The 22,966-nt window shown below is 56.9% G+C and overlaps 7 protein-coding genes across 7 annotated transcripts; 1 reads left to right on the forward strand and 6 right to left on the reverse strand.

Annotated features, from left to right (window-relative positions):
* Nucleotides 1-1,778: 1,778 nt before the first annotated feature.
* INS49_011244 (uncharacterized protein) lies at nucleotides 1,779-3,440 on the reverse strand (the record flags this gene model as incomplete). The annotated part of the gene is made up of 4 exons (XM_043171963.1): nucleotides 1,779-1,800; nucleotides 2,014-2,858; nucleotides 3,093-3,185; nucleotides 3,426-3,440. 4 exons carry the CDS (start codon nucleotides 3,438-3,440, stop codon nucleotides 1,779-1,781), a joined length of 975 nt encoding a protein of 324 aa, XP_043023708.1.
* A 1,015-nt stretch (nucleotides 3,441-4,455) lies between these two features.
* INS49_011245 (uncharacterized protein) lies at nucleotides 4,456-6,508 on the reverse strand (the record flags this gene model as incomplete). The annotated part of the gene is made up of 2 exons (XM_043171964.1): nucleotides 4,456-5,084; nucleotides 5,146-6,508. 2 exons carry the CDS (start codon nucleotides 6,506-6,508, stop codon nucleotides 4,456-4,458), a joined length of 1,992 nt encoding a protein of 663 aa, XP_043023709.1.
* An 807-nt stretch (nucleotides 6,509-7,315) lies between these two features.
* Nucleotides 7,316-10,275, forward strand: INS49_011246 (uncharacterized protein; the record flags this gene model as incomplete). Its single annotated transcript, XM_043171965.1, has 4 exons — nucleotides 7,316-7,468; nucleotides 7,532-7,629; nucleotides 7,953-9,084; nucleotides 9,139-10,275. 4 exons carry the CDS (start codon nucleotides 7,316-7,318, stop codon nucleotides 10,273-10,275), a joined length of 2,520 nt encoding a protein of 839 aa, XP_043023710.1.
* A 537-nt stretch (nucleotides 10,276-10,812) lies between these two features.
* INS49_011247 (uncharacterized protein) lies at nucleotides 10,813-11,703 on the reverse strand (the record flags this gene model as incomplete). The annotated part of the gene is made up of 1 exon (XM_043171966.1): nucleotides 10,813-11,703. One exon carries the CDS (start codon nucleotides 11,701-11,703, stop codon nucleotides 10,813-10,815), a length of 891 nt encoding a protein of 296 aa, XP_043023711.1.
* A 667-nt stretch (nucleotides 11,704-12,370) lies between these two features.
* INS49_011248 (uncharacterized protein) lies at nucleotides 12,371-14,277 on the reverse strand (the record flags this gene model as incomplete). Its single annotated transcript, XM_043171967.1, has 5 exons — nucleotides 12,371-12,484; nucleotides 12,571-13,180; nucleotides 13,416-13,645; nucleotides 13,800-13,988; nucleotides 14,179-14,277. The coding sequence occupies 5 exons, from the start codon at nucleotides 14,275-14,277 to the stop codon at nucleotides 12,371-12,373; spliced, it is 1,242 nt and encodes a 413-aa protein (XP_043023712.1).
* A 1,690-nt stretch (nucleotides 14,278-15,967) lies between these two features.
* On the reverse strand, nucleotides 15,968-18,646 carry INS49_011249 (uncharacterized protein; the record flags this gene model as incomplete). Its single annotated transcript, XM_043171968.1, has 4 exons — nucleotides 15,968-16,703; nucleotides 16,769-17,449; nucleotides 17,650-18,005; nucleotides 18,059-18,646. 4 exons carry the CDS (start codon nucleotides 18,644-18,646, stop codon nucleotides 15,968-15,970), a joined length of 2,361 nt encoding a protein of 786 aa, XP_043023713.1.
* Nucleotides 18,647-19,018: 372 nt separating this feature from the next.
* On the reverse strand, nucleotides 19,019-21,731 carry INS49_011250 (uncharacterized protein; the record flags this gene model as incomplete). Its single annotated transcript, XM_043171969.1, has 5 exons — nucleotides 19,019-19,371; nucleotides 19,426-19,639; nucleotides 19,701-20,780; nucleotides 20,809-21,522; nucleotides 21,603-21,731. 5 exons carry the CDS (start codon nucleotides 21,729-21,731, stop codon nucleotides 19,019-19,021), a joined length of 2,490 nt encoding a protein of 829 aa, XP_043023714.1.
* Between the last annotated feature and the right edge of the window lie 1,235 nt (nucleotides 21,732-22,966).

Below are 22,966 nucleotides of genomic sequence, written 5' to 3' on the forward strand. Positions count from 1 at the left end.
CCCCAGCCTGCGTCATGTACTGCGGTACGGTACGTATGTGTGCAGGTACGGGGGAGATGCTTGGCTTTCTGCTAGCAGCTGGGGCTCCACCTGCTCCACTGCTTCTGGATGACGGGCAGACACCCGTTTGTCGCAGGAGCTGGAACTGGCCGCTGGCGGTGACACTGACTGACTCTGGCTGGTGACTGCTTTGGGGTGGTGGTGTTGGTTGAGCCACACGGAGAGACAGCCAACATCCCCGTACCTAGGTAGGTTGGGAAATGCCCGCCCTCATTTTTTTTTTCCTTTCCCTTCCTGCAGAGAGATCTCATCCTATCTAGCAACGCCGCACACACCGGCAGAAGTTCCCCTGTTTCAAAGGCCCAAAACACGGCGCCTGTGTTGGGGATTGGACGGGAGCGCCACCGACGGGCCTCCAATCGCAGCAGGTGTTTTGTTTCTCGCCTCGAGTGCGAACCCCCCTTCTGGATGCAATACCTGGCCTTGTTGGGCAGGAATTGGATGCACAGGATCCCCTGGGAAGGGAACCGGTGACATTCAGCCTGTTCAGAACCTCTCACCGGGCATGGAATACTTGTTACCATGCGGAGTACTGTGTCGCTGATCAGCGCCAACCAAATCCCCCCCGGAGGGCTTGACCTCGTCGGCCCTTCTCGAGGGGATCCATCCTCCTCGTTGGGCCGTTTCCACGCGCCAAATCTTCCACCTCCAGACCGGTACATGCCCGTCAATCCCTTCCGCCGCCTTCCAGAAGGGGGGTAGCACGGCCAGAGATCGGAGCCACACCGTCCAGAACATTTCCCCTTTGGTCCGACGTTGGCACCGAAACTCAAAACCGCCTATCCCAATCCTTCAACGGCCTCTCTTCCTTCCCTGACCCGTCACCGAACGCACATCACCCAGCAAGAGAGGAAGAAAGGAAGCTCTTTGGCTGGTGCTGGTGGGAAGCTCCCAAAAATCCCCCCAGGCCACTCTACCTGGATCCCCAGCGCAGCCCCGGGCCCTTCCCTATCTCTTGTCATCTTCCTGAGACGTGCGGTACTTCGGGCCTATGCACCAAAATAGAAGAAACCGACGAGCCCGACGACATTACGACGCATGCCTATGTATATACTGTACACACACGCGCACAGCCCGGCCCTCCGCCCAAAGCTGTTCCCGACGGCGATTTGGTGAGTGACTGACCCTCGCTCTTTTATTTTACCGGGTGGTGTGCCCGCCACGGAGGAACAAGGGATGGCCCGGGACGAGCTCGGCCGGGGCACGTGGGTGCGCGGCTGATCGGGCTGAGGAACGTTTCTTCGATCCTACAGACAGACAGTACCGGTGGCAGCGATCATGTCTATTTTCACAACGTCCTCGAGCTTAATCAGAGAGGATACCGTGCAGGAGCAGGGCAGGGTTCCTGATGCAATCTCTCCAGGACCGTGTGCATAGCCAACGTGTGGGAAGCATCTGACAGACGTTGCGGCGTCACCACGCATATCCAATCTACCAGACAACAATACCCTGTGGTCTTGTGTCTGCGCCTCTTTGTCCTTCCGAATCCTACAACCACTTTAAGCAGACAGAAAGACCAACCCCTTTTTCTCTCTTCGCAAGTGAGCATGTTTCAAGATGATATCCAACTGGATGCAAGAAACTCTCATGGCCGTATTACGTCACGGTACCTATGCACATCGCAATCAGATCCTCCTAATAGACTTCGTGAGTGTGTGTGTTGATGACAAGACCACGCCACCACCACTCACCTGCCTCGCATGGTATGTAAAGTTTTGTCACATCTCAGAAAAGACATCCCTGGCACGTGTCAGCAGCAGCAGTGTTCCAACGAGGAAGATAATTGGGGGGTGAGGGGGGGGTGAGGGGGGGGGGGGGCGCGCAAATGCGCCTCGGCGCAATGTTTAAGACAAGCCTCCTCGGTGTCATACATCGAGACGTGAACGTCTTGTTGGTCCGGGGAACGGAATGGAGACAAGGAAGGGGGCCTATAGCTGGCCATTTCAGACTCACCTCCTCCTAACCAGCGGCATCCTCTCCCGGATACTCTCCCACAGCCCCAGGTCGATGTCTACCAGGCCGAGTGCCCCCACCGCGCCCTCCGGCACCGACATCTCCCCGCTCCCCCGCTCCTCCACCGCGGGCAGGGCGCACCGCACGCGGCCCCACGGGTCCACCACTGTGCTCCCGCCGTAGCTGATCCTCCCCTTGCCGGGCACGCCCGAGTGCCACCCGGCCTGCGCGGCAGCGACGACCCAGCACTGCGCCTCGATCGCCCGCGCCCTCAGCAGCGCCTCCCAGTGCGCGGCGCCCGTCGGGACCGTGAAGGCCGACGGGTACGTGAGGACCTGCGCGGGCTGCCAGTGCTGGCCCTTGCCCTGGCCCGAGGCTTGCGGGTGCGCGAGGGCCGTCGCCGCCTCCGGGAAGCGCAAATCAAAGCAGATCAGGCTACCGACGCGGCCCACGGGGGTGTCGAAGGGGGGCACGAGGCCCGGCCCCGCCCGCGTGTGCGCAGACTCGCGCAGGCTGCCGTAGTCAAAGAGGTGCAGCTTGTCGTAGCTCCTGGCCTCGTCGACCTCGCCCGTCGGGAGCACCCAGATGGTGCGGTTGAGGAGTTTGGTGGCGGCTGTGGCTGCGGGCCCTGGTGGTGGCGAGGAGGGAGAGGAGGGCGCCGGCGCCGCCGGTGTCTGCTCGGCGGGGACGGGGACGTGGACCCCCACGCTGATGTGGATCTCGTGCTCCTTTGCCGCGGCCTGGAGGCCCAGCACGAAGGGTGACTCCGACTCTGGTTTGGCCAGGGAGAGGGACTCCTGGGGCGAGGAGGCTATGTAGTCTGATGCCTCGGGGAAGAAGATCGCCTAGGGGGACGGGAGCCTGTAAGCCTTTTGTCCGGACAGGTGGGACTGCCGCGGAATTCCCCCGGCCACGGTAAGCTGTTGAAGCCGTGGCAAGCGTGGCGCGACTCTAGAGCGTGTCTACATCTGTCCCCTTGCGACGAGGCCTCATGTCGAGCATCTTGTCAAGTCTCACTTGAGAGGCTAGATGCCTTTTGGTAACAGCCCACGATTGACGTAGAAGGGACCGCAGCCCACCTTTGCTCCCGCATGGGCAGCCTCCTTGACCAGCTTGAGGCACTGCTCCAGGTTGTGTGGTATATCCGCCGTCGAGCAGATCTGTCCAATTGCCTGTTTACGTCATCATCAAATCCGACTCTTTCTGGATATGTGAAAGGCACTGTCTCACAGCAATCGCCATACTTGAAGAAGTGGCTGAGAAGGGTCGTCCTGTCCGGAACAGGCGAGGGGATCCAATGGCGGCGAGGTGCGCTGTGCGACAAGTAGACCGAGTGGAGCTTGACAGATGTTGCCTCGCCAATGTGCGTGTCAGGAACATCAGGTCGTGAAAGAGGCTTGCTACCTGCTCACCAACCGTGTGTACATAGTTCAAGGCTGAGAGTTGTTAAGAAGTGCAGGGTAGGTATCGTCCAGGGAGGAACCAGTCCGCATGTGGGTGGATCACGAGCAATGCCGTCATTTGTCAACTTGCCCATTTCAACTCCTATCTCCGAAACCCTCTTGAGGCGTGGTTTACTTCCGTGCAAGGCGCTACCTCGGACTGGACGCACTTATGATGCTTTCAAAACGATATTGAATGGGTATTCTGACCGCTTCAGCGCAGCTGCTGCACTGATTTTCTATCAACCCACTGAATTCCAGCCTGCCACATCGAACAATCTTGACCCGCCCTGTCCGGGCGTAGTCGGGGTGCCCGTCAGATGGACGAGCTTCAAGCACTATTGCTTGATGTCGCTGAGAGGCCAGGAGCGCAGAACATAAAAAGACCCCCCTATTTTTGTGTAATCACGAAGCGGATCAATGCGTGCCTTCCCTCCATACCGATGCCCTCTCGTAGAACGCCAGGCTGAAGTCATAAATCAACACAATGCGAGGTATTAGTCTCGTCGAAGCGAGATCCTTGTGGTCCCCTGTTACCGCAGCCCTCCATTCCGTCCTCATTCATCATTCGCTTCGACTTCTGCTTGCTGGGTACCAGCACTTTCATAGCGGCTCCTCACGATCCAGAACAGGGGTAGAGTCATAAGCTCCCAGTTCGTAGGTCGTGACATGCAGCCAAGGTACCGTGCTGGTCAGTGGCCCAGCAGGTGTGTTTGCTGCTCTGCCTATCTTGCTCAAGAGGGTGCGTAGCCCCCAAGGCCTTCCACGCCGTCGGATGGTCCCAGATTTTCCGAAATCAGGGCGAATGTATTCGTTGGCAGAGTGATAAAGGTCCAACGTAGCGAGCATTGCTCGGAGAACCTGCAGGTGAATGGCCTTCTGAGGTTCCGATTCAGAAGAAATCTTATCGTCTTTGTACGAGTAGCGTCCCGAGCTTCTTCCCGCCTACTCCGCCCGAATTGGGCTGAGATGGAACTGATTCCACTTGACGACTGTGGCTCTACCGCGGCTCAGACGCGTCAAGCTTCATATACGCATACTGCAGGGCCAACTTTTCTCGACCATCACGCTCTAGGACGGTGATCCAATCCCTAAGCTGGATATCTTTGCCCTTTTCGCTGTACTCCCGCCAACTTCCAAGCTTGTACCGGCCCTCCTGGGTCAGAGACTTGCTCTCTGGTGCTTTTGATGCCGAGGCAGAAGCAGCTGCGGACGCAGGTGTCCCTGGGGCGCTAGCTGTCGGCTTGTTAGGAGTGCTTGGGGTGTTTGCTCCCATCGACATCCACGAGTACTTCTTCTTGCCACCGCCCAGAAATTTCATCGTTGTCTTGTTGACATTGTCAGCTGAGGCATCGTGCTTCTGAGCCGCAATCTTCTTCTGCTCCTTCTTGGTTGGTGCCTTCTCGGGCTCCGGGGCCGTGGAGCCTGGGGTTCCAGGCGCTACTGAGCCTGCCCGCGATCCATTTGCTGCAGTGTCTCCAAGCAATCGCTTCTGGCGCTTCTTGAGGCGCAGCTCCTCTGCTTCTCGCTCGGCTCTGCCCATCTCTCGCAGAACCTGAGCCAGGTGATTGGTCGCCGGCACGTTCGGCCTTCCGCTTACGCCCGAAAAATTGCTTCCATCAAACGAGCCTGCCCCCAAGAGTGTCAACAGAGGATCAGTTCGGCCTATTGAAGGGGTTGGTCAACTCACGTTTGCGTGGATTGGTGCTGCCGTTAGCACCACTCTCGACGGCCTTCGTCGCCGTCTCACCATCATTGACAGGGAGGCCAGCGCTATCCACCGGGACGGCAGAATCAGCCCAGTCTGAAGGTATCACACCATGAGAGGTCTGCTGCCGCGTGGTCGCAATCTGATCCGCATCTTCAAGAAGCTCTCGTACCCTATGCTTGGTGGCAATGGACAGTAGAGCAAGCTGGTCAATCAGAAAGCTATCTGGCGGTAGCACTGACCCATAGACAGATACCATGGCGCCATCCGGACCTTCTCTGGTTGTCACTGAGACCTTGGGTGCAACGGGGTAATCGGCTGGATTCCTGGATTTCTGAACGGGCTGCGTCTTGGTATCGAGGTTGAGGTCCAAGTTGTATTGCCGAGCGAACTTCTCTGCGCGAGCGTGCAGATTTGCCAGCTGCAAGAAAGGGTCGCTTTGCTCTACAGCCCGAGTTGCCGATAGACGAGCTGCTGATTCGTTCCATCTCTGCTCTGCCAGTGCTGCCTCAAACTCCTTCTGACCAGTTGTTGCGGGCGCACCGGTTTGGTTGACTGGGCCGGCGCCGTAGAACGACCCTCGACTGCCAGGCGCGTTGGCGGGAAAGCCCGTCCTGGAATCCTGGCCGAAAGATCCGGCATAGTACTCAGCGAGCGCGTTCTCCTCTTCACGAATGTCGACCCCTGTGCCCAGAAGGCTGTCTGTGACCTCGTATTCGTAAGTTCGTTGCGGCCGATCTTTCGCTGGAGGCGGCCCCATCGCGCCGGCGGCAGGCTGCTGGCCCCCAGTCGGTACGAAACCTGCGTTGACGTATGGTGTGGCGCCAGGAGTCCCCGGAGTGCCAGGGATCGGAGTCGTTGGGCCGCTCATAGTTGGAGTAGACGGGTGGCTTGGATGAGGATGGGAGAACGGGGGGAGCGAAGGCGTATTTCCATTCGTGTAAGATGGTCGGCTGAACTGCTGCTGTGTATGTTGAGTCTGCGCTTGCACTGGCGAGGGCGCAGGCGCAGGCGCGGGCGAGGGGGCGGGAGCGGGCGAGGCAGACGGAGCGGGTTGTATGGCGGCATATGGAGGTGAGGTTGCCGAGGTAGGCGTGCCGACGATTGGACTTTGAGGGGCAAACGATGGCGCATGTGGCGAGGCGGGGTATGGCGATGGCGGGTTGGACTGCGAGCCCGGTTGGAATGACATTTGTGGTTGTGGTCTCTTATTAGCCATGTTCTGGCTGCTCGATGGGAGCGCAAAACCAGGCTGGGGGGTTGGAGCAGGAGATTGTGCAGGAGAGTAAGTCCTGGGCACCTGCTGAGACACCTGCTGAGGCATCGGTTGGGTTGGTTGAGCCATGGCGACCGTCCTGGGTTGTGAGCCGTCTGATTGTGAATGAGAGACGACAACTTTGTGTGGATGAAGCGACCTGGATCTAGCTCAAGCTGTCCCCTGGGCGCACGGAGTGTTGGCCTGCGCTTTGTGGTGTGTTCGCAGTCGTGCAGACTGAGGCAGAAAGCCTGCCTAGCCTGTCAAACTTCCGTTACCGCAGCCCATCCGGTGTGTCTGACAGCCTGGAATTAATCTATGTGATGCTTTCCAGTTCCTTAAATGGAGGACTGGCACACACGATGGACGCGATGGGATGTATGGTGGTGGTAAGGCGATGAGTTAGATCACTCCATCGGGTTGGTGATGGGTCGAAGTTGCGCGCCTCCGCTTTGGATAGCTCCTCGACTTCGGCAGATTTGATCACGTGGGGTGCGTGGACTGTACGTACTCGTCCTAGGCCAGCCTCCCTGTGTCTCTGCTGTAGCCTGTCGCGTCTTGGTCCGTGCACCACATTGCATTGTCGCTCCTGCTGACAGTCTTCAACCACCACCACGTCCCTACAGAACATCAACTGGTCTCCTTTTCATACTGTCTGCTCTCCCTTCCTCCCTCATCACAAGACCACTTGTAGAGTCTGCCAGGTCCTTTTGGCCAGAGCCACCCAGCAAATTAACAACGTGCTACAGGAACCAGACGAAGAAGACATGATCCTAGGTTCAATCGTCAAAACATCTTCTTGACCAACATAGATGCCAGCCAAGGGGTGAATTGCTGCTGGCCTGCTGCCCGCCCACCTCTCTGACAGTCAGGCCTTTTTAGGCAAAACTCATCACAATGGCATCCAAACGCAAGGCCTCGGCAATGGCCAATGCAGCCAGCGAGGAGCCTGTCGACCCAGCAGATGAGCTCAAGTTTCATTGTCTTGGCGGCGGCAACGAAGTCGGTCGGTCCTGCCACATCATCCAGTACAAGGGCAAGACTGTCATGGTGAGCATCTCCATCACGTCGCTTCTCATAATTGTTGCCCAAAAATACTGAACTGCGCTGCAGCTTGACGCAGGCCAGCACCCTGCATACGATGGGCTAGCCGCGCTCCCGTTCTTCGATATCTTCGACCTCAGCACTGTCGATGTGCTTCTCATCAGCCAGTAAGTCATTTGAACCCTCCTGGAAGCGGGCAGACTCACGTTTCGGTGGATTCCCTTGGGTATGGGTCGGGCTCATCTCGCACTGCTTCGTCCTGATGGGGGCGCTGTGACTATCATGGTGTCGCCACTTCTTCGCCCATTTCTATCAGTGTATTCAGAGATCAATACAATCTACAACAATTTGCCAACCCTTGCCACCTTTGTATTGAGCCCTCAGCGTCGTGATTCCACGCCCGTCCCTTCCCTTGGTGGTAGATAGACAGCTCACCGTGCCGCCGCACCACCTTCCAGACCAGCCCGACAATGTACTGACTACATACCAGTTTTCACGTGGACCATGCGGCCTCGTTGCCGTATGTCCTGGCCAAGACCAACTTCAAGGGACGGGTCTTCATGACACACCCCACCAAAGCAATTTACGGATGGCTTATCCAGGACAGCGTTCGTGTCGGCAACGCATCGTCCAACGAATCATCACAGCCTGTGTATACAGAGCAAGACCATGCCAATACCTTTCCCATGATCGAGGCTATCGACTACTATACCACCCACACTATCTCTTCTATCCGAATCACACCTTACCCTGCAGGCCACGTCCTAGGTGCTGCCATGTTTCTCATCGAGATCGCAGGTCTCAACATCTTTTTTACAGGCGACTATTCGAGAGAGCACGACAGGCATCTTGTCTCGGCAGAGGTCCCACGAGGCGTCAAGATTGACGTCCTGATCACCGAGTCTACGTACGGTGTGGCCTCACATGTACCCCGTCTCGAGAGGGAACAGGCCCTGATGAAGTCTATCACCGGCATTCTGAACCGCGGCGGGCGTGCCCTACTGCCCGTCTTCGCGCTCGGCCGGGCCCAGGAATTGCTTTTGATCCTTGACGAGTACTGGGCCAAGCATCCCGAGTTCCAGAAAATCCCGATCTACTACGCAAGCAACCTGGCCCGGAAGTGCATGGTGGTTTATCAAACATACATTGGAGCTATGAATGACAACATCAAGCGCCTCTTCCGGGAACGCATGGCCGAGGCCGAGGTTACTGGGGATGGAGCAGGCAAGGGCGGCCCGTGGGACTTCAAGTACATCCGATCCCTGAAGAGTCTTGACCGGTTCGAGGATGTCGGAAGTTGTGTCATGCTTGCCAGCCCTGGTATGCTCCAAAGTGGCGTGAGCAGAGAGCTCCTCGAGAGATGGGCACCGAGCGACAAGAACGGTGTCATTATCACTGGCTACAGCGTCGAGGGAACAATGGCCAGACAGATTATGCAAGAACCTGAGCAGATTCAGGCTGTCGTCACCAGGAATGCCGCCGCTGCTCGCAGGGCGCCTGGCGGTGACGCAGAGAAGGTGATGATTCCTCGGAGATGCAGCGTCCAGGAATACTCTTTCGCGGCTCATGTCGATGGTAATGAGAACAGAGAATTCATTGAAGAGGTTGCCGCACCAGTGGTCGTAAGTTGATTCACAGCCTCGTCATCTCGATCTGGGTTCACTAACATCCATCAGATTCTTGTGCATGGAGAACAGCACAACATGATGCGATTGAAGTCCAAGCTTCTCTCTCTCAACAGCAATAAAACCGTCAAGGTCAAAGTTTACAGTCCAAAGAATTTCGAAGTGCTCCGCATCCCATTCAAGCAGGACAAGATCGCCAAGGTTGTCGGCAAACTCGCATCGATTCCACCACCCACCCATCTCCCAACCCCCGAGGACGACACCCAACTCGTCACTGGTGTCCTGGTTCAGAACGACTTCAAGCTGTCTTTGATGGCCCCAGAGGATCTGCGAGAGTACGCTGGCCTCACTACTACAACCATGACTTGCAAGGAGCGCATACGGCTCAGCGCCGCTGGCATCGATTTGATCAAGTGGGGTCTCGAGGGCACGTTTGGCAAGATTGAGGAGCTGCCAGAGATGAAGCATGACCAGGACAACGGCAACGGTGCTTCTCCCAACGGCGATTTCGAGCCCGCAGACGAGGAGATCAATCAAGTCGTCGCAGCCTACCGTGTCATGGGCTGCGTGGTGGTCCGCTACCGCAACAACGGCGAGGTCGAGCTCGAGTGGGAAGGCAACCTGCTGAACGATGGCATCGCCGACTCCGTCCTCAGCGTGCTCCTGTCAGTCGAGAGTAGCCCCGCCGCCGTCAAGCGGTCCGCGCAGAAGCACTCCCACTCGCATGACCACGTCCACAACGACCTCCCACCGCGCAACCCCCACGCGAACCTTACACCAGAGGAGCGCCTCGAGCGCCTATTTATGTTCTTGGAGGCCCAGTTTGGCGCAGACAACGTCGTGCCCATCGAGGAGCCAAAGCTTCCTCCCGTCCCCAAGGACACGCCCAAGAAGAAGGAGCTCACCGACGGCGACGGCGGGGACGCCTCCATGGAGGACGCCGTGGACGGCGAGGGCCAGGATGAGGCGGAGGAAGAGAGGGAGCTCGAGGCGCGCAAGCGGGCGGAGCTGGAGCGGCTGCACCGGCTCGGCATCCCCGTCCCCGGCGTGGCGATCAAGGTCGACAAGATGGCGGCCAAGGTCTGGCTGGAGGACCTGGACGTGGAGTGCGGCCACAAGGCGTTTGCTGACCGCGTGCGCAGCGTGGTCGATCGGGCTGTCGAGGTCACCGCACCGCTGTGGGCCTAGCGAGCGGCGAGCTAGGCACGATCAAAGCTTTGGAAGGGCGGCCATTATCGTGGACCTCAGTACGAGCAAGATGGAGATGGTTCAGGGTGCCATCAGAAAGATGGTGGACTTAAGGGTGTTCTGGGCGGGTTTAGAGTAGGCACCAGAATATTATTCTGCAGGTAGAATGCACAGTCAAAATGTCTCATGGATGTTTCACGTAAGGTCTCCTCATAGGAAGCAACATTGGCTTAGTTTTGATTCATTTCTGGCAAATATCTTGCCAATCTATCTAGCAGTAGTCCCTCAGCTGATACTGCTCCCATCTCCGTATTTCTGCAGCCGCGGTGTAGATTGCACGGATTTCTCGGGCATGAAATGCTCCCCTCCCCAGAATTCCCATTCCAACTGCGGAGCGGGTGAACCTGAGCATGCTCCCGGTTGAGATCAAGGCATATATGCCCGTTGAACAAAGCTCCGGAGAGATATAACCGCCTCCTTGACCTCATGAAGGCACCAAAACAGCGTCACGTCTGCCACGAGAGCCCCCCCCTCCCCTCACGCCTTGCCCTTTCCCTTCTTGTCCTTCTTCTTCTTCCCGCCTCCGTCCTCGCTCGCGTTCCCGCTCCCGCCTCCACCTCCGCCCGCCCCGGCCAGCAGGCTCGCCATGTCGCCGCCGCCCTGCATCTCCTTCATCATGTCCTTGAACAGGTTCTCGCTGACGCCGCCGCCCGTCATGGCGGGGCTGTAGTACGGCAGAAACTCGCCGACCTTCCAGCCGCGGGGCACGGCGGGCCGCGGGTAGGGCTTGCTCCTGTCGGGCGCGGGGGCGCCCGGGACGCGGTCCCAGAGGGCCTGGCTCTTGTCGCTGGTGGGGTTGTTGCGCAGGTGCTGGGCGACGAGGAGGTACAGCTGGTGCTTGTTCTTGACGCCCGAGGTGCTGGAGGGCTGCATGGTCTTGCCGTCCCGCACGATCGCCTTCAGCTGCACCTTGATGCGGCCCGGGTTCGCCCAGTCCTTGGGGTGCATCTTCTCGGGCTCGAAGAGCGTCTGCAGCCGCAGGTCGCGGCACGCGTTGATGATCTCGCGCGCGAGCGGGTTGGGCACCGCCAGCTCCTTGGACACGCGGCGGCCCTCGGCGCGCGTGCGGTTCGAGTCGAAGTAGAGGGGGTACAGGCACTGGAAGCCCGCGTAGGCCTTGGGGTTGGCCGTCGTCTGGATGTCGTCGGCCTGGCCGGGCCCGCTCGAGAGTGATGGTATTTGTGACGGGTTCATGAGGTGGGACGCCGCTCCCGGCTGTTGCTGTTGTGCGGGCCTCGAGGGCGCGGGCTTCTTGTCGTTGCGCGCGCGGATGATGTCGGACTCGACAAAGTCGTCGATGTCGTCTTCCGAGGGGTCGGACATGTCGACGTCGCTCTCCTCGACCTCCTCTATTCTTGGGTGCGACATGCTGGGCCGGGCGACTGGGGAGTGGGTGTGTGGATGGTTGATAGTCGATGTTGGAGGCTCGAGGGTGGGCGGAACTCAGCTCGCAGGTCAATCGTACCGAGCCGTTGTCGACGTGGAGGATCTATGGTGGGGCTCCATCCCGACAATTCGTTTTACACACCTGACAGAAGCTAGCTAGCTACCCCTGTCGCTGGGCCGAACCAAGGCGGGCAAGCAACCCACAGCCCACGGCCCACGGCCTAGTCCACGGGTGTGGGGTAGGAATGTAGGTTGGGGACCAGGGGCCCAGGGCACCCATGAATCGACATTTCACGATTACAGTTTTGAGCTCAATTCTGGCTTGGGAAGATGCATTCTGTGGCATAGCCGTGCTATGAACATGGGTATTAATACTCACACAAACCAATCGGCTGAGCATCACCACCTCGCCCGAACTCGTAATGCCTGGACAGCCGCACCAAAGCGTCGGGAGCACAGGCATCGGGAGAGGCTTGCTCAAGAGACTGGCATGCATTGACAGGAGAGGGGAGGCCCAGATTAAATAGTCCGTAGAAATAGACGAAAGCAAATACTAGTAGCATAAGTGCTACTGTTTTGGTTTTTGGTTTTTTCTCAAAAAAAAAAAAAAATCCACCGAGTGCCTGCAAGGTCAATCTTGACCAAGGCCTTATTCCTCATCGAGCCACTGATATGTGTTCCTGAATTTTGTACCGGGCGGATGCTCGAATACCTTGAACTTGCAGTACGGATGGGTGCACATCCCATCGCGGGTGCTGGGGCACTGTACAAGCATGTCAGCTCACGTCGCAGTAACAATGTCCGCGCTGTCTACAGTCAGCAACGCACATGGACCGGGACAGGGCTTACATGATGGCCGTAAATACAATCGTCGACCTCACAATCTTGACCATTGGTGCAGGGATTCAGGCGAGCCAGGAAGGCTATGGCAGTCCTCTCCGCTTCATTTGGTCGATATTTGTGTTCAAAACAGCACGAGTCCCCCTTCGCACAGGGGCCCCGCAGGTAATGATTATTGCAAAGTTTGTTGTTGTCCTTTCGTTTCTTGATGTTGTCCAAAGCTGCCTGGTTGACCTCCAACGGCGGATCCAGTCCTCTGGAGCCCGGATTCCAAGTGGGTACTTTCTCGCGCCGCACGACCGGCGCCTTGACCGGTTTTGGCTGAAAAGGCAGGGTTATTTGCGGGGGCGGGCTTGCGCTCTTGATGGCAGTAGCATAAGAGGACGCAACGCTCGCAGCAGTACCAGCCGGGGTGGCTGATGGAGGGGGCAGCGGCGACATGCCCGCCACGACAGCAACCGGGGAGGACATGGCTGAGGGGGGCGTCGGGTCGCGGAGCGTCTTGTCGACAAGCTTTTCGGCGCGTAACAAGTCGGCATTGAGGTTCAGCGTGTTCAGGTTCGCCGAGGCCAGGTCCCGAGTCGAAGGGGTGCCCTCGAGAATCGTGATGCGCCGCCGGCTTGCTTCGTCGCGAAGTATTTCATCCAAAAATGGGGCATAACCAGCGTCATGTGAGACCCCAAGCACAAGTTGCTTACAGTTGTGATTGCGAAGGTTCCACCTGATCGCCTCTGGGGGGGGGGGGGGGCTGTCAGCACTCGGCCTCGAGGGGCATTCACCTCCCGGTTCTCGACTTGCCTTTTATTTTGGTGTCGGTCCTCTCTTTCCCGTATCCAACGTCAATAAAATCAAACGATGCCATTCCCTGGCTAAATCCTAGGGTGAAATCCTTCAACCTGGACTCGTGATCTAAAGAGCCGTCGTTTCTCATTGCCTTTGCGAGGCCCGAGAGGTTGGCCACGACCCTGGCTATGACTTCGACTTCGCCGGCAAGGCTATGACATTCCTTCAAAATGGCAGTGCGAAGAGCGTAGGCGGCCTGTTTCCCGCCGTCGATGCCCTTGTTAACATACTCTTGTTTGAACTAGCCAAAAAGGTCAGTCAACCGAACAGTAGCTGGCCGCGACATGGAGGGCAACTTGCATGGCAGCCATCGCCGTCAATTAGGATGACAACGTAAGGATTGTAATTCTGTACTTGTTCAGCGCACATCCCATCAAGCCGACGCGGGCATCTACCTTTAAATGATCAACGTCCATGGTCATGAAACCTATTTGATGCTCCAACTCTTTTACACGTTGCTGCAACTCGCGCCTCGACTTAGTAGCGTCTGCGAGGTCGAGGTTCGCGTCGCTAATTTGCGAGCGGAGATGCGAGTTCTCCTGCCGCAAGCCGGACTCGACATGTTCGCAGTAGACGAGGAGGTCCTGGGTGGTGGCCGACAGTCAGCAGAACGCGACACATAGGCGGAACTTGGGGCTGAGGGCGGGAGACGCCCCAGTATGGTTCCGTCCAGGATTGGCCCAGAGTGAGTTGCCCATGAGAGGGGAGACAGGGCACGAAGGATGCCAGGCGAGACTGTCCCAAGAGGACTGGCGCAGCGGGAACACAGCTTACCTTGATTAACTCGTCGCTCGTATCTCGCTGTACCTGAAGCTGCCGAAATCTCGAGACAAAGTCCATAAGGTTGCCACCGTCCATTGTCTTGCGGTCCATGAGATTGCCAGGCAATCACGAGCCAACTTGTCGTGTTGGGAGAAGGGGAGTAGGCCCGGCCGAAAGAGACAAGCAAGGAAAAATAAAAGGCCAGGCAACGGGCCAATCCCACAGGAAGAGTGCAACGGTCGGTCGGAGGCAGGTTGGGCACACATGGGTGGGACAAAGTGCCGTAGCCGAAGTCCTTTTCTCACAGCGTACCTGGAAACCTTGGGAGGTAGGACGGTGTCTCGCTTGGGTCCAAGTAGAAAAACTCCACAGTTGCGCTTCTCTGGGGGGCAGAGGTTTTCTTTGCCTCTCAGGACTGGGGAGAGAAGAGAAGGCTGGCTGCAACGCGACAGCTGCACATGCAATGCAGACGGGTGCCGGTGCAATACTTATGGATATCTGACCTTGTAGACCTACGTAGCATGAGGCAGGCAGTCTAGCAGTCTACCCAGGCCAATGTGCGCAGTAAGTGCAGTGCACATGGAAAGAGATGGGAATTGGAAGCGAGAAGCGACGCCTCCACGGTTCATAAATTTTGTGGGGAGCTTCAGGGAACCGGGATCTAATGCGACGTTGACGGGCTGGATGCTGGATGCTGAATGGGGACCTCCAGCTGGGAGGTTTTTTTTTGCAGCGTGCGAGGCGTGCCAGGCTGCCAGGTCGATCACTGTGGGTCCCACCGGCCGGGAGCAAGCCACCAACGGGGGGCGAGAGGGCGTGTGGAGGCGTGTGAGTTGAGGTGAGAGGTGAGGTGTGTGAGCTGGCCCGTCCTGCACTGCGCACTGCAGGCTGACTACATGGCTGCGGTACATGCACAATTACGGAAAATGATTGATTACCTAGACTACCATCTGCAGCTTTCTCTTTCCACCGGCTCTCGCTGGGAAGCGGAGCAGGGCACAGCCCTCGAGATCAAGACTCGCAGTTGCATCCAGAGGAGCTCCGTTTCGTGCCTTCTCTTTCCAATGCTTCTTTGTGGTTGCGAGCCCACTTCCCAATAGCCCGCCCCCCCCCAGACACGGCTCGACCCAGCCTGGACGCCTCTCTGCGGCGCCTGTCTGATAATGCCAGTCCCTTCTTGGACGACGAGCAAGCCCGTCCTCAGCCCCAAGTCCTCAGTCCTCAATCGTGATTCCTCACTTCTTCTCTTGACCAGCCCTCCGCCCTCCACGGTCCAAAACCCCTCCCGCACCTTCTGCCCTCTGCGCCACAACTATCATACAGACATCACAACATTTCCCTAGCGGAAGGTCGTGCGACCCAAGATGTGCTCCTATGGCTTGAGGGGCAGCCAATAGGACACGTCTCGCTCCGTCAAGGGGTGAGGGGCTTCAAGCTTTCACGGCTGAGTCTTGTTGCGGGCGGCTAGGTAATGAGTGTCGACTACTGCTGCTAGGTACCCATGCATGGCAGTCTGACATTGGACTTGGCACATGCTTTTTTCCTATTCCGCCCCATCACTGCCGACCGTCCCTACAGTGCTGTGTTTCTTCAGGACCGACCGGACAGGTTGTTCGCATGTACCTAGTCTATGCTAGACCATGTCCGCATTTATTAGACTGCGCGAAGCGAGGTGGTTCGTGCTAGCTGACCTTTGGGGCCGAGTGCCTCCCTTCCTGCCCCTCTCTCCCCCCCCCCCCCCGCGCCTCTTGCGCACTCCGCCCACTCTTGCAACACCCAGATACAAAGTAACGCCCAGAACTCAGAAAGGAGACGGGTATTGGTTCAATAGACTCCAGACACTGTCGTTCCCAAAGTCACCCCCGAAAAGCCAAGGCTGCGACTCCCCTCCCCCGCCAGGAACATCGTTCAGCAGCGGTGTCCCACCGGCCCAATTTGGCAACGACGATGATGTCGCTTCCCCGACATTGCTGCTGATCCCCATGAGGTCATTGTAAGCAACGTCAGCCATCGCGTACACGGGCTGTATGGAGCTCCAGTGGAATCCCTCAGGCAGCGTCCAGTCACTGGCTGCCATGCCCGAGAGCCCAGGGTCGATGGGCGGACCAACTGACGGGCCCGACATAGACCCGAACGGGTCGCCTGAGCTACCAGAAGTCGTAGAAGCAGCCGGCGTGAGGATACTATTCCTGCTGCTGTCGCCGCCTCCTGCCATTGTAGAAAACGGTGACATTGCCTCGCCGTTCGGGGCCGATGGGGCTGACGGTGCCGTCTCTTGAGGCAGCTGCTCGAGGCCGTCTCCTTCCGGCTTCTGCGTGCACTTGACAGCGCTCTTGAGCCGCATATATACAGCTTTGAGCACGTTCCGCGCTGCAGCGGCCAGCTTGTTCCTCTCGGACATGGTTTCGAATCGCTCCATGGCCCACTGGAAATGCTGGAGCGCCGTGGACACATACTCGACGTTCTCCTTGGGGAACAGTATGAATATGCTCGCCATGAGCACAACGGCATCGAATGTGCCGAAGAACAATGTGAAACTGTTGCAGAAACGGGGTGTGAGCAGACGACTTCGCCATTGTAACCTGACTGGACAGTTGCTTACGCTTTGTAGTGCTTCGGCCCAATGCTCGCAAAGTGGTCCCTCTGGGACACCAGCATCCTCAAGCTTGCCTTGAGCGCTTCCTTCCGGCTGTACGGCCTCGTGAAAACATATGGTCTGTGGAGAGCCATCTTGTTGAATGACAAAAGGAGGGGCACAGTGCCTCGGACCAAAGGCACCCAGAAGCACTCTGGCAGGTCGTCATACCTCGTGTCCGGGTTCTCGGTGCGGAAGAACGCTGGTGTTTGAGCTTCTAGCTCCTCAAGACTCTGGTGGACCTTGTCTACTTTGTCAAAGTCTTTTGGGCAGGGTCCATCCTTCTCTAGCTCGATGATGTCTCTCAGGGCCATGGTGGTCCGGTATACCCAAAGTGTCCTTGTCAGGGGCGACGGAGGGTCATGTTCTGAGCGCAAAGTCACGGGCACTTTGCTTGGGTCCTTCGGCGTAGGCGCGTCGAGAGGCAGCGTATACCTGAAACTTGTGTCGATGCTCGTTGGGCGGCCGAGGACGATAGCAGTGTGCACATCCCAGCTCATGAGGATGATCCAGGTCTTCCGCCTTCGCTGTATCTCCCATTGGTTCTCTAGAACATCCTCCAGCTTATCGCTCTTTGGCTTAGGATCGAGGCTCGTACGGTGCAGTCCGCATTCTTGTCCATCTCTTATCGCGGATCCTATTGCATGCCTGCAAATGCGTTAGTAGAGTGTCGGGGAAAGATTGCTTTCCTGTCTACAGCTTGAAGAGCTCGCAATCCAGATCAAGTTCTGGACGGGATAAATATCACAGTCCTAAACTTTTGGATGACCTGAGCAATGAGAGCCACCCAGCGCCTGAGCACAGATCGCACGAGCAGAATGGTGACGAGGGCCTGAAACAGTACTGACCATGCCTCGGTGACGAGTCCGGAATACTTCAAAAAGGCAGCTCTGACAAAACCAGCGATGACAGCCGTGTGAGAAACCTGTCTCTTGCCCAGCACTGATATAATCGCCACCCCAGATTCGGAATAGTCGAGAGCCAGGTCCTCAAAGGTCATGCTCCCAGCGTACTTCAAAGAGTCGAAAGTCGGATCTGGACCAGGAGGAAGATTCAGAAGGGCCGTAGCGATCATCTGAAAGACAAGAGCTGGGAAGGCCCTGAGATCGGGCGGGAGCGCTTGCGGGCCTTCTGCATTCAACACGGTGAAGGGAAGGCTAAACCACTCAGTCATCTGCTTGTTAAACACCCACTGATCGACTGCCTAGAATAGCTCAGTATGTCGCGTGTTATCGTATCGGGGCTACTTAAACTCACATTGTACTGCCAGTTGAAATCCTTGAAGTATATATCCACCAGCTTCTCAGTATATGACCTCGCCGGCAACTGGCGGATAAGGCTCTTGTACCTCTCTCTCGTCCCGAAGTGCTCGACGCTGTTCTCACGGCCCATGGCCATGCTTGACAGTGAGGACTCATCAGCGTTCGTCCCGTCGATCTTGCTCAGGAACCCCAGCGTCGACGACGACCCCGTAGACGAGTATCCGAAGTTGGTCAGCTTGTCTGACATGCCCGGCCCCGCCCCGACCTCCGCCTTGAATCGAGGGTCGCTCAGGTGGCTGCCATTGTGAGCAAGCCGCTCGTCGCCCTGCGTATGGTGCACGGCCTTCGCAGTAGGTGCTCCCGACTCATACCGGCACGAGTCTTGCTTGTTCCGTGACACGCAATTCGCACAGGGCAAGCTTCGGTCGCACTTTTGCTTCCTGCGGTGGCACTCTGTGCAGGAAATTATGAGGCGCCTTCTCTTCCTGGGAGGCGGCCTTGCGGGGCCAGGGTCACCTTCCTGTTGCTCAGGACCCCCGGACGAGGGAGTCGATGCGGGAGACAATTCGTCCTCCGCTGTCATTCTGTCGCCGCTTAAGCCACTGAGTAATGCATATAAGTTGAAAGCAACTTGAATTGAAGGGCCACGTCCGAGAGAGGGTGCAGGAGGGGAGATAGGAAGGAGATCAGTATGAGAGGTTGCGGGTTTAGTCAGCCTAGCTTCGGGACTTAACTCCAGTAACTCCGGCGCATTTTGGCGCGGAGGAATGGGGTGACCCTCATCCTCGAATCGCATCCAATGGAGCTACACTGTGGTCTGTGGCCATCTGAGTAGTCTATCTGGTAGACTAATGCTCGAGCAGATTCACGCAAGACCTATTTCGTTCTTGAGATTGGTAGATGCTACGCTAAAGGTACAGTCTATGATACATTGAGACGAACGCGATCAAATCACTCAACCCAGATATTCCTTCAACTCCTCCGACTCCTCCAACATGTTCTTGAAAGAGAAGGGCGTAAACGCCCACCCGTTAAATTCCGCAAACTTGGAGAAGGACTCAACCCAGGCCAACCTGAGCGAGTGAAGCATAGCGGACACTCCCTCCATGATGATGAGAATGATGACACTGAGAATGAGGAACGCGGCAAAGAAGATGACGATGGCGATCACGCCCACGACACCAGTCATGCTCAGAGCCGGCCCAATGGTCATGGACCAGAGCACGGCACTAAGCTGCTGGTGAGCCAGCGACAGTGCCCAAAGACGCAGGTACGAGGCCGTGTGGGAAACGCAGTTTAGGCAGAATTCTGTACCGGGTCAGCAATTGCGGCATGTGTGTAGCGAGTAACAAGTCATCTTACCAATGGTGTGAATGATCTGGTGGATCATGACTTCACTGAATTCAAATTCTTCGTGCTCTTCCTCGTCGATGTTCTGCGTGATCATGGCGACACCTTCATCGTCGCTGTTGATGCTCGGCCTGCCGTTGATCGCATGGCCATTGTCCTCCGTCGTCGCCGTCCAGAGCACTAACGCGCTGGGTCTCTCCGAGACCGCGATAACCGTGGGCCCGAGCTTTGTTGTGCTCCCAGCGAAGGTAGAAGGGCTTGAAGAAGAGAAGAATGGGGACCTGTACCACCGCCAGGAGCAGCAGAAAGACCTGGACTCCGCTCTGTCCAGGGTACAGCTGCTCGTCGAGCGTACCAGGCTGCAGGAACATGTAAATCAACATATTCAGCAGACCCGGAGGCTGCTGTCCAATGGCGAGCCAGTCCACGGTCCACTTGTAAATGATGCAGACGACCAGGTATCCAAAAATGGACTGGAAGAAGATCATGCCGGGAATGAAGTTTCCGAATATGTCAACTGGCTTCTTGAAGTGCTTCGCGTTGATGTAGGAGAAGCAAAGCGAGTATGTCATGTGAGCCCAACCAAGGATGATACTCATCTTCATCTTGTAACTGTTCGAGAAGAGCAGATCGTTGTCGGTTCCATGCCACATCCAGTCCAGGCCGAAAGGATAGCGGTAGTCGCCCTTGAGCTTGGCACTGATTTGACGGCCTTCAACATAGTCGTCCGGAGCATCCCACTCCCATTGGCTGGGGAACAGGGTCATGGACTTGGAGAAGACGTCGTTGTAGATCAGACCCGTGAACACGGAAAAGACAGCCATGACGAGAGCAATATATCGGCCATAGTAGACCATAGCGAACAGTTCAAAAGTGACCTTCTTCAGTGGCTTCTCCCAGTAGATCATGGCCAGGGCAGCACACAACATGATGCAGGCGTGGCCGAAATCACCAAACATGACGGCAAAGAGGAAAGGGAACGTGACGATGACTGGGATGGCCGGGTTAACCTCCTGGTAAGTGGCCGTGCCGTATGCGTTGACGATGGTTTGGAATGCCTCGGTGAACTTGTTTGTCTTCAAGTAGGTTGGCGGGGTCTTGTTGGTGTGGATGACATTGATGATGGACGGGACGGACAGGCCAGCTCGGTTGTTCACGTCCTGAAGCGTGGACCTTATGAGCGGCAGATCGTTCGTAGGAGACCAGCCCTCTGCAATTAGGGTGCGCCGTGCTCTGTCGTAGGAGAACAAATTGAGCGTATTGTAGACGGACTTCTCCTTGTTGACCAGCACCATCCAAGCGGACAAAGACCTTGAGATCTGGGTCAGCTCGGCGTTGAGAGTCTGCTGGGTGTTCTGCAAGACGTTCTGAACGTCGTTTGAGCCGAGCATTGACCTCATGGATCTGATCCCTCCGGAGGTCGCTGTTCTCATCGACATTATACACCTCAGCACCCATCGACTCGGAGATCTTCCTGATCTTGGCCAGGATTTCCTTTCCGTGAGCGAAGATGACGAAGACGTTCTTGTTGACCGGCTCGTTGTTGCTGGGGTCGATCAAAGGCTCGGGAATCTCTGACTGATTCATGTACAGGTTGCCACGCAGGGTACGCCACAGGATACGCTCGAAAGCCGCAACCCGATCCCTGGAGATGACACCAGCAACGAAGCCGATGTTCAAGCCGGAAAAGGACCGCTCGACATCAAGAGCCGAGTTGTTCTGCTCGACGTCTTGCAGGAGCGGGGCATCGTCCTCGTCGGTTGAGGCTCTGATCTCTTCGACATTGCCATGGGCGCGGTCGAAGAAGCCGCCAGCCTCGCGCAGGACCCAACGCCATTCCGTCAGCTCGACCTCCCGTTTCTTGAGGGTCTCGTAGCTGTCGTTGAGCTGGAAGATGCGGTTCTCCAGGCCCTGGCTTCGCTCAGCGAGCTCATCAATCTCAGTCGTGGTTGGGGCGGCAAGGGTTTCCATGTCGAGGTCCAACTTCCTAAGGGGGATTCCGGTCTTTTCCATCTGTGCATAGAAGTATCGGAGTTGGCGTTCAACGTTATCGAGTCGTCGGATCTCTTGGGTGAATGCTCGCTGGAAGGCGCTGAGCTCGCCGTTCAACTGCATACCGAGGCAGGTTAGTCGCGGGTGCCACGGCTGGGGCTGTGGCGGCCGAGTTGCGAAGGCAGGACTGGACTCACGTCTCGGAACTGGACCAGGCCCAGCTCGCCAAGGGCGTTGACGACCTCTCTTCCGATTTCATTGGAAATGTACAGCTGCACCATGCTCATTTCCGCAGAGCGGAACGGGGTGTCGCGTGCTGGAGCCATGGTGATGGTGTTGGTGTAGCTCACGACGAGCTCTCTTTTGGTTGTCGTCAGCGACTTGGACTTGGACTTGGGTGGACGGATGGAGCTTCCAACATCGTCAGCCAATTGCTAAAATTGGCTCTGCTGGGCAGCAGGGCTGGCGCTAACTGAATGACTAAGCAGAGCGACTTGCAGTATGTTCACGGTAGACTCCATCTAACCATGGGAAATCTGAACCTGTAGCTTTAAAAGAGATTGTAAATCTGACACTTTGACTTGAAGAAAAGCCTGCACTGTTCCCAGACGAATGCTTTTTCCGACTTCCCAGTATTGTGGCATTCTACCCCGTCTTTGTTGAGTGACAGCTTCGTCCTCGTGTGTCAGTCGAACACGGGCCACGAGGACAGCGTTTGGCGGAATACTGAAGCTGACCGGACATACGCACGGTCCTTCCTCAAGACATACTGCAGGGCTCTGCAGTGCATAAGATAACAGAAGCACACAAGTTTACCTTCTAACTACATGGTCTCAGGGTATCTCGCATTTTTGCACTAGCCCAGATATATGGAGCCTCCAAAATAGACCGATGTGTCTGCGCTATTACTAGGCAGCTCCTGTTGTTCCCCATTTCGATGAAGACGACTAGACAATTCATAAGAGGTCTGTGAAGCGGCATCGCAAGCCAACAGCATAAGTCTCCGCGGAAGTCGATGCTTCGAGCCCTACTTGCGCGCGATAGTGACCGGTGACAATGAGATCCCCCGTGCCAGGAACTTCAAGTTAAGCCTAGTCTCGCCGCTCAGACGACCATTCAACCAACTGCTGCCGCCTGACCAGGTACCGTCATCGCCAGCGAATGCCAGAACATTCATTTCTGCGAGACTTTAGCACGCAGAATTGTCTCCCCATTCTCTTTTACCTCCATACTATACAATAAAGTAACGACCTATTTCTCTGCGGCCTGTATTGCCTCATCAACGCACCCTAATGACGAACAAATCGTCCAGGCTTAGCAGCGGCTAGAGACACCGCCGATCATCCGGGAGCCTCCCGATTTCGGTCTACTAGACCGGCTCGGCCACGCCAGCCCGGCAAAGACATGCCCTGAAGGGCGCACAGAGCTGGGCACCGTGCCGCGAGCCGCCGTGCCTAAAGTCAGTCTTGCCCTTGGCCTGCAGTAGTTCCTCAGTTCAGAGCTGCCGACTGGCCCCGTTTCCTCGGGTCGATGCAGGTAGGCATCTGCTGGAGGCCCAGTC

Source organism: Diaporthe citri (assembly GCF_014595645.1).
Source record: "Diaporthe citri strain NFHF-8-4 chromosome Unknown scaffold_5, whole genome shotgun sequence".
Lineage (NCBI taxonomy): Eukaryota > Fungi > Ascomycota > Sordariomycetes > Diaporthales > Diaporthaceae > Diaporthe > Diaporthe citri.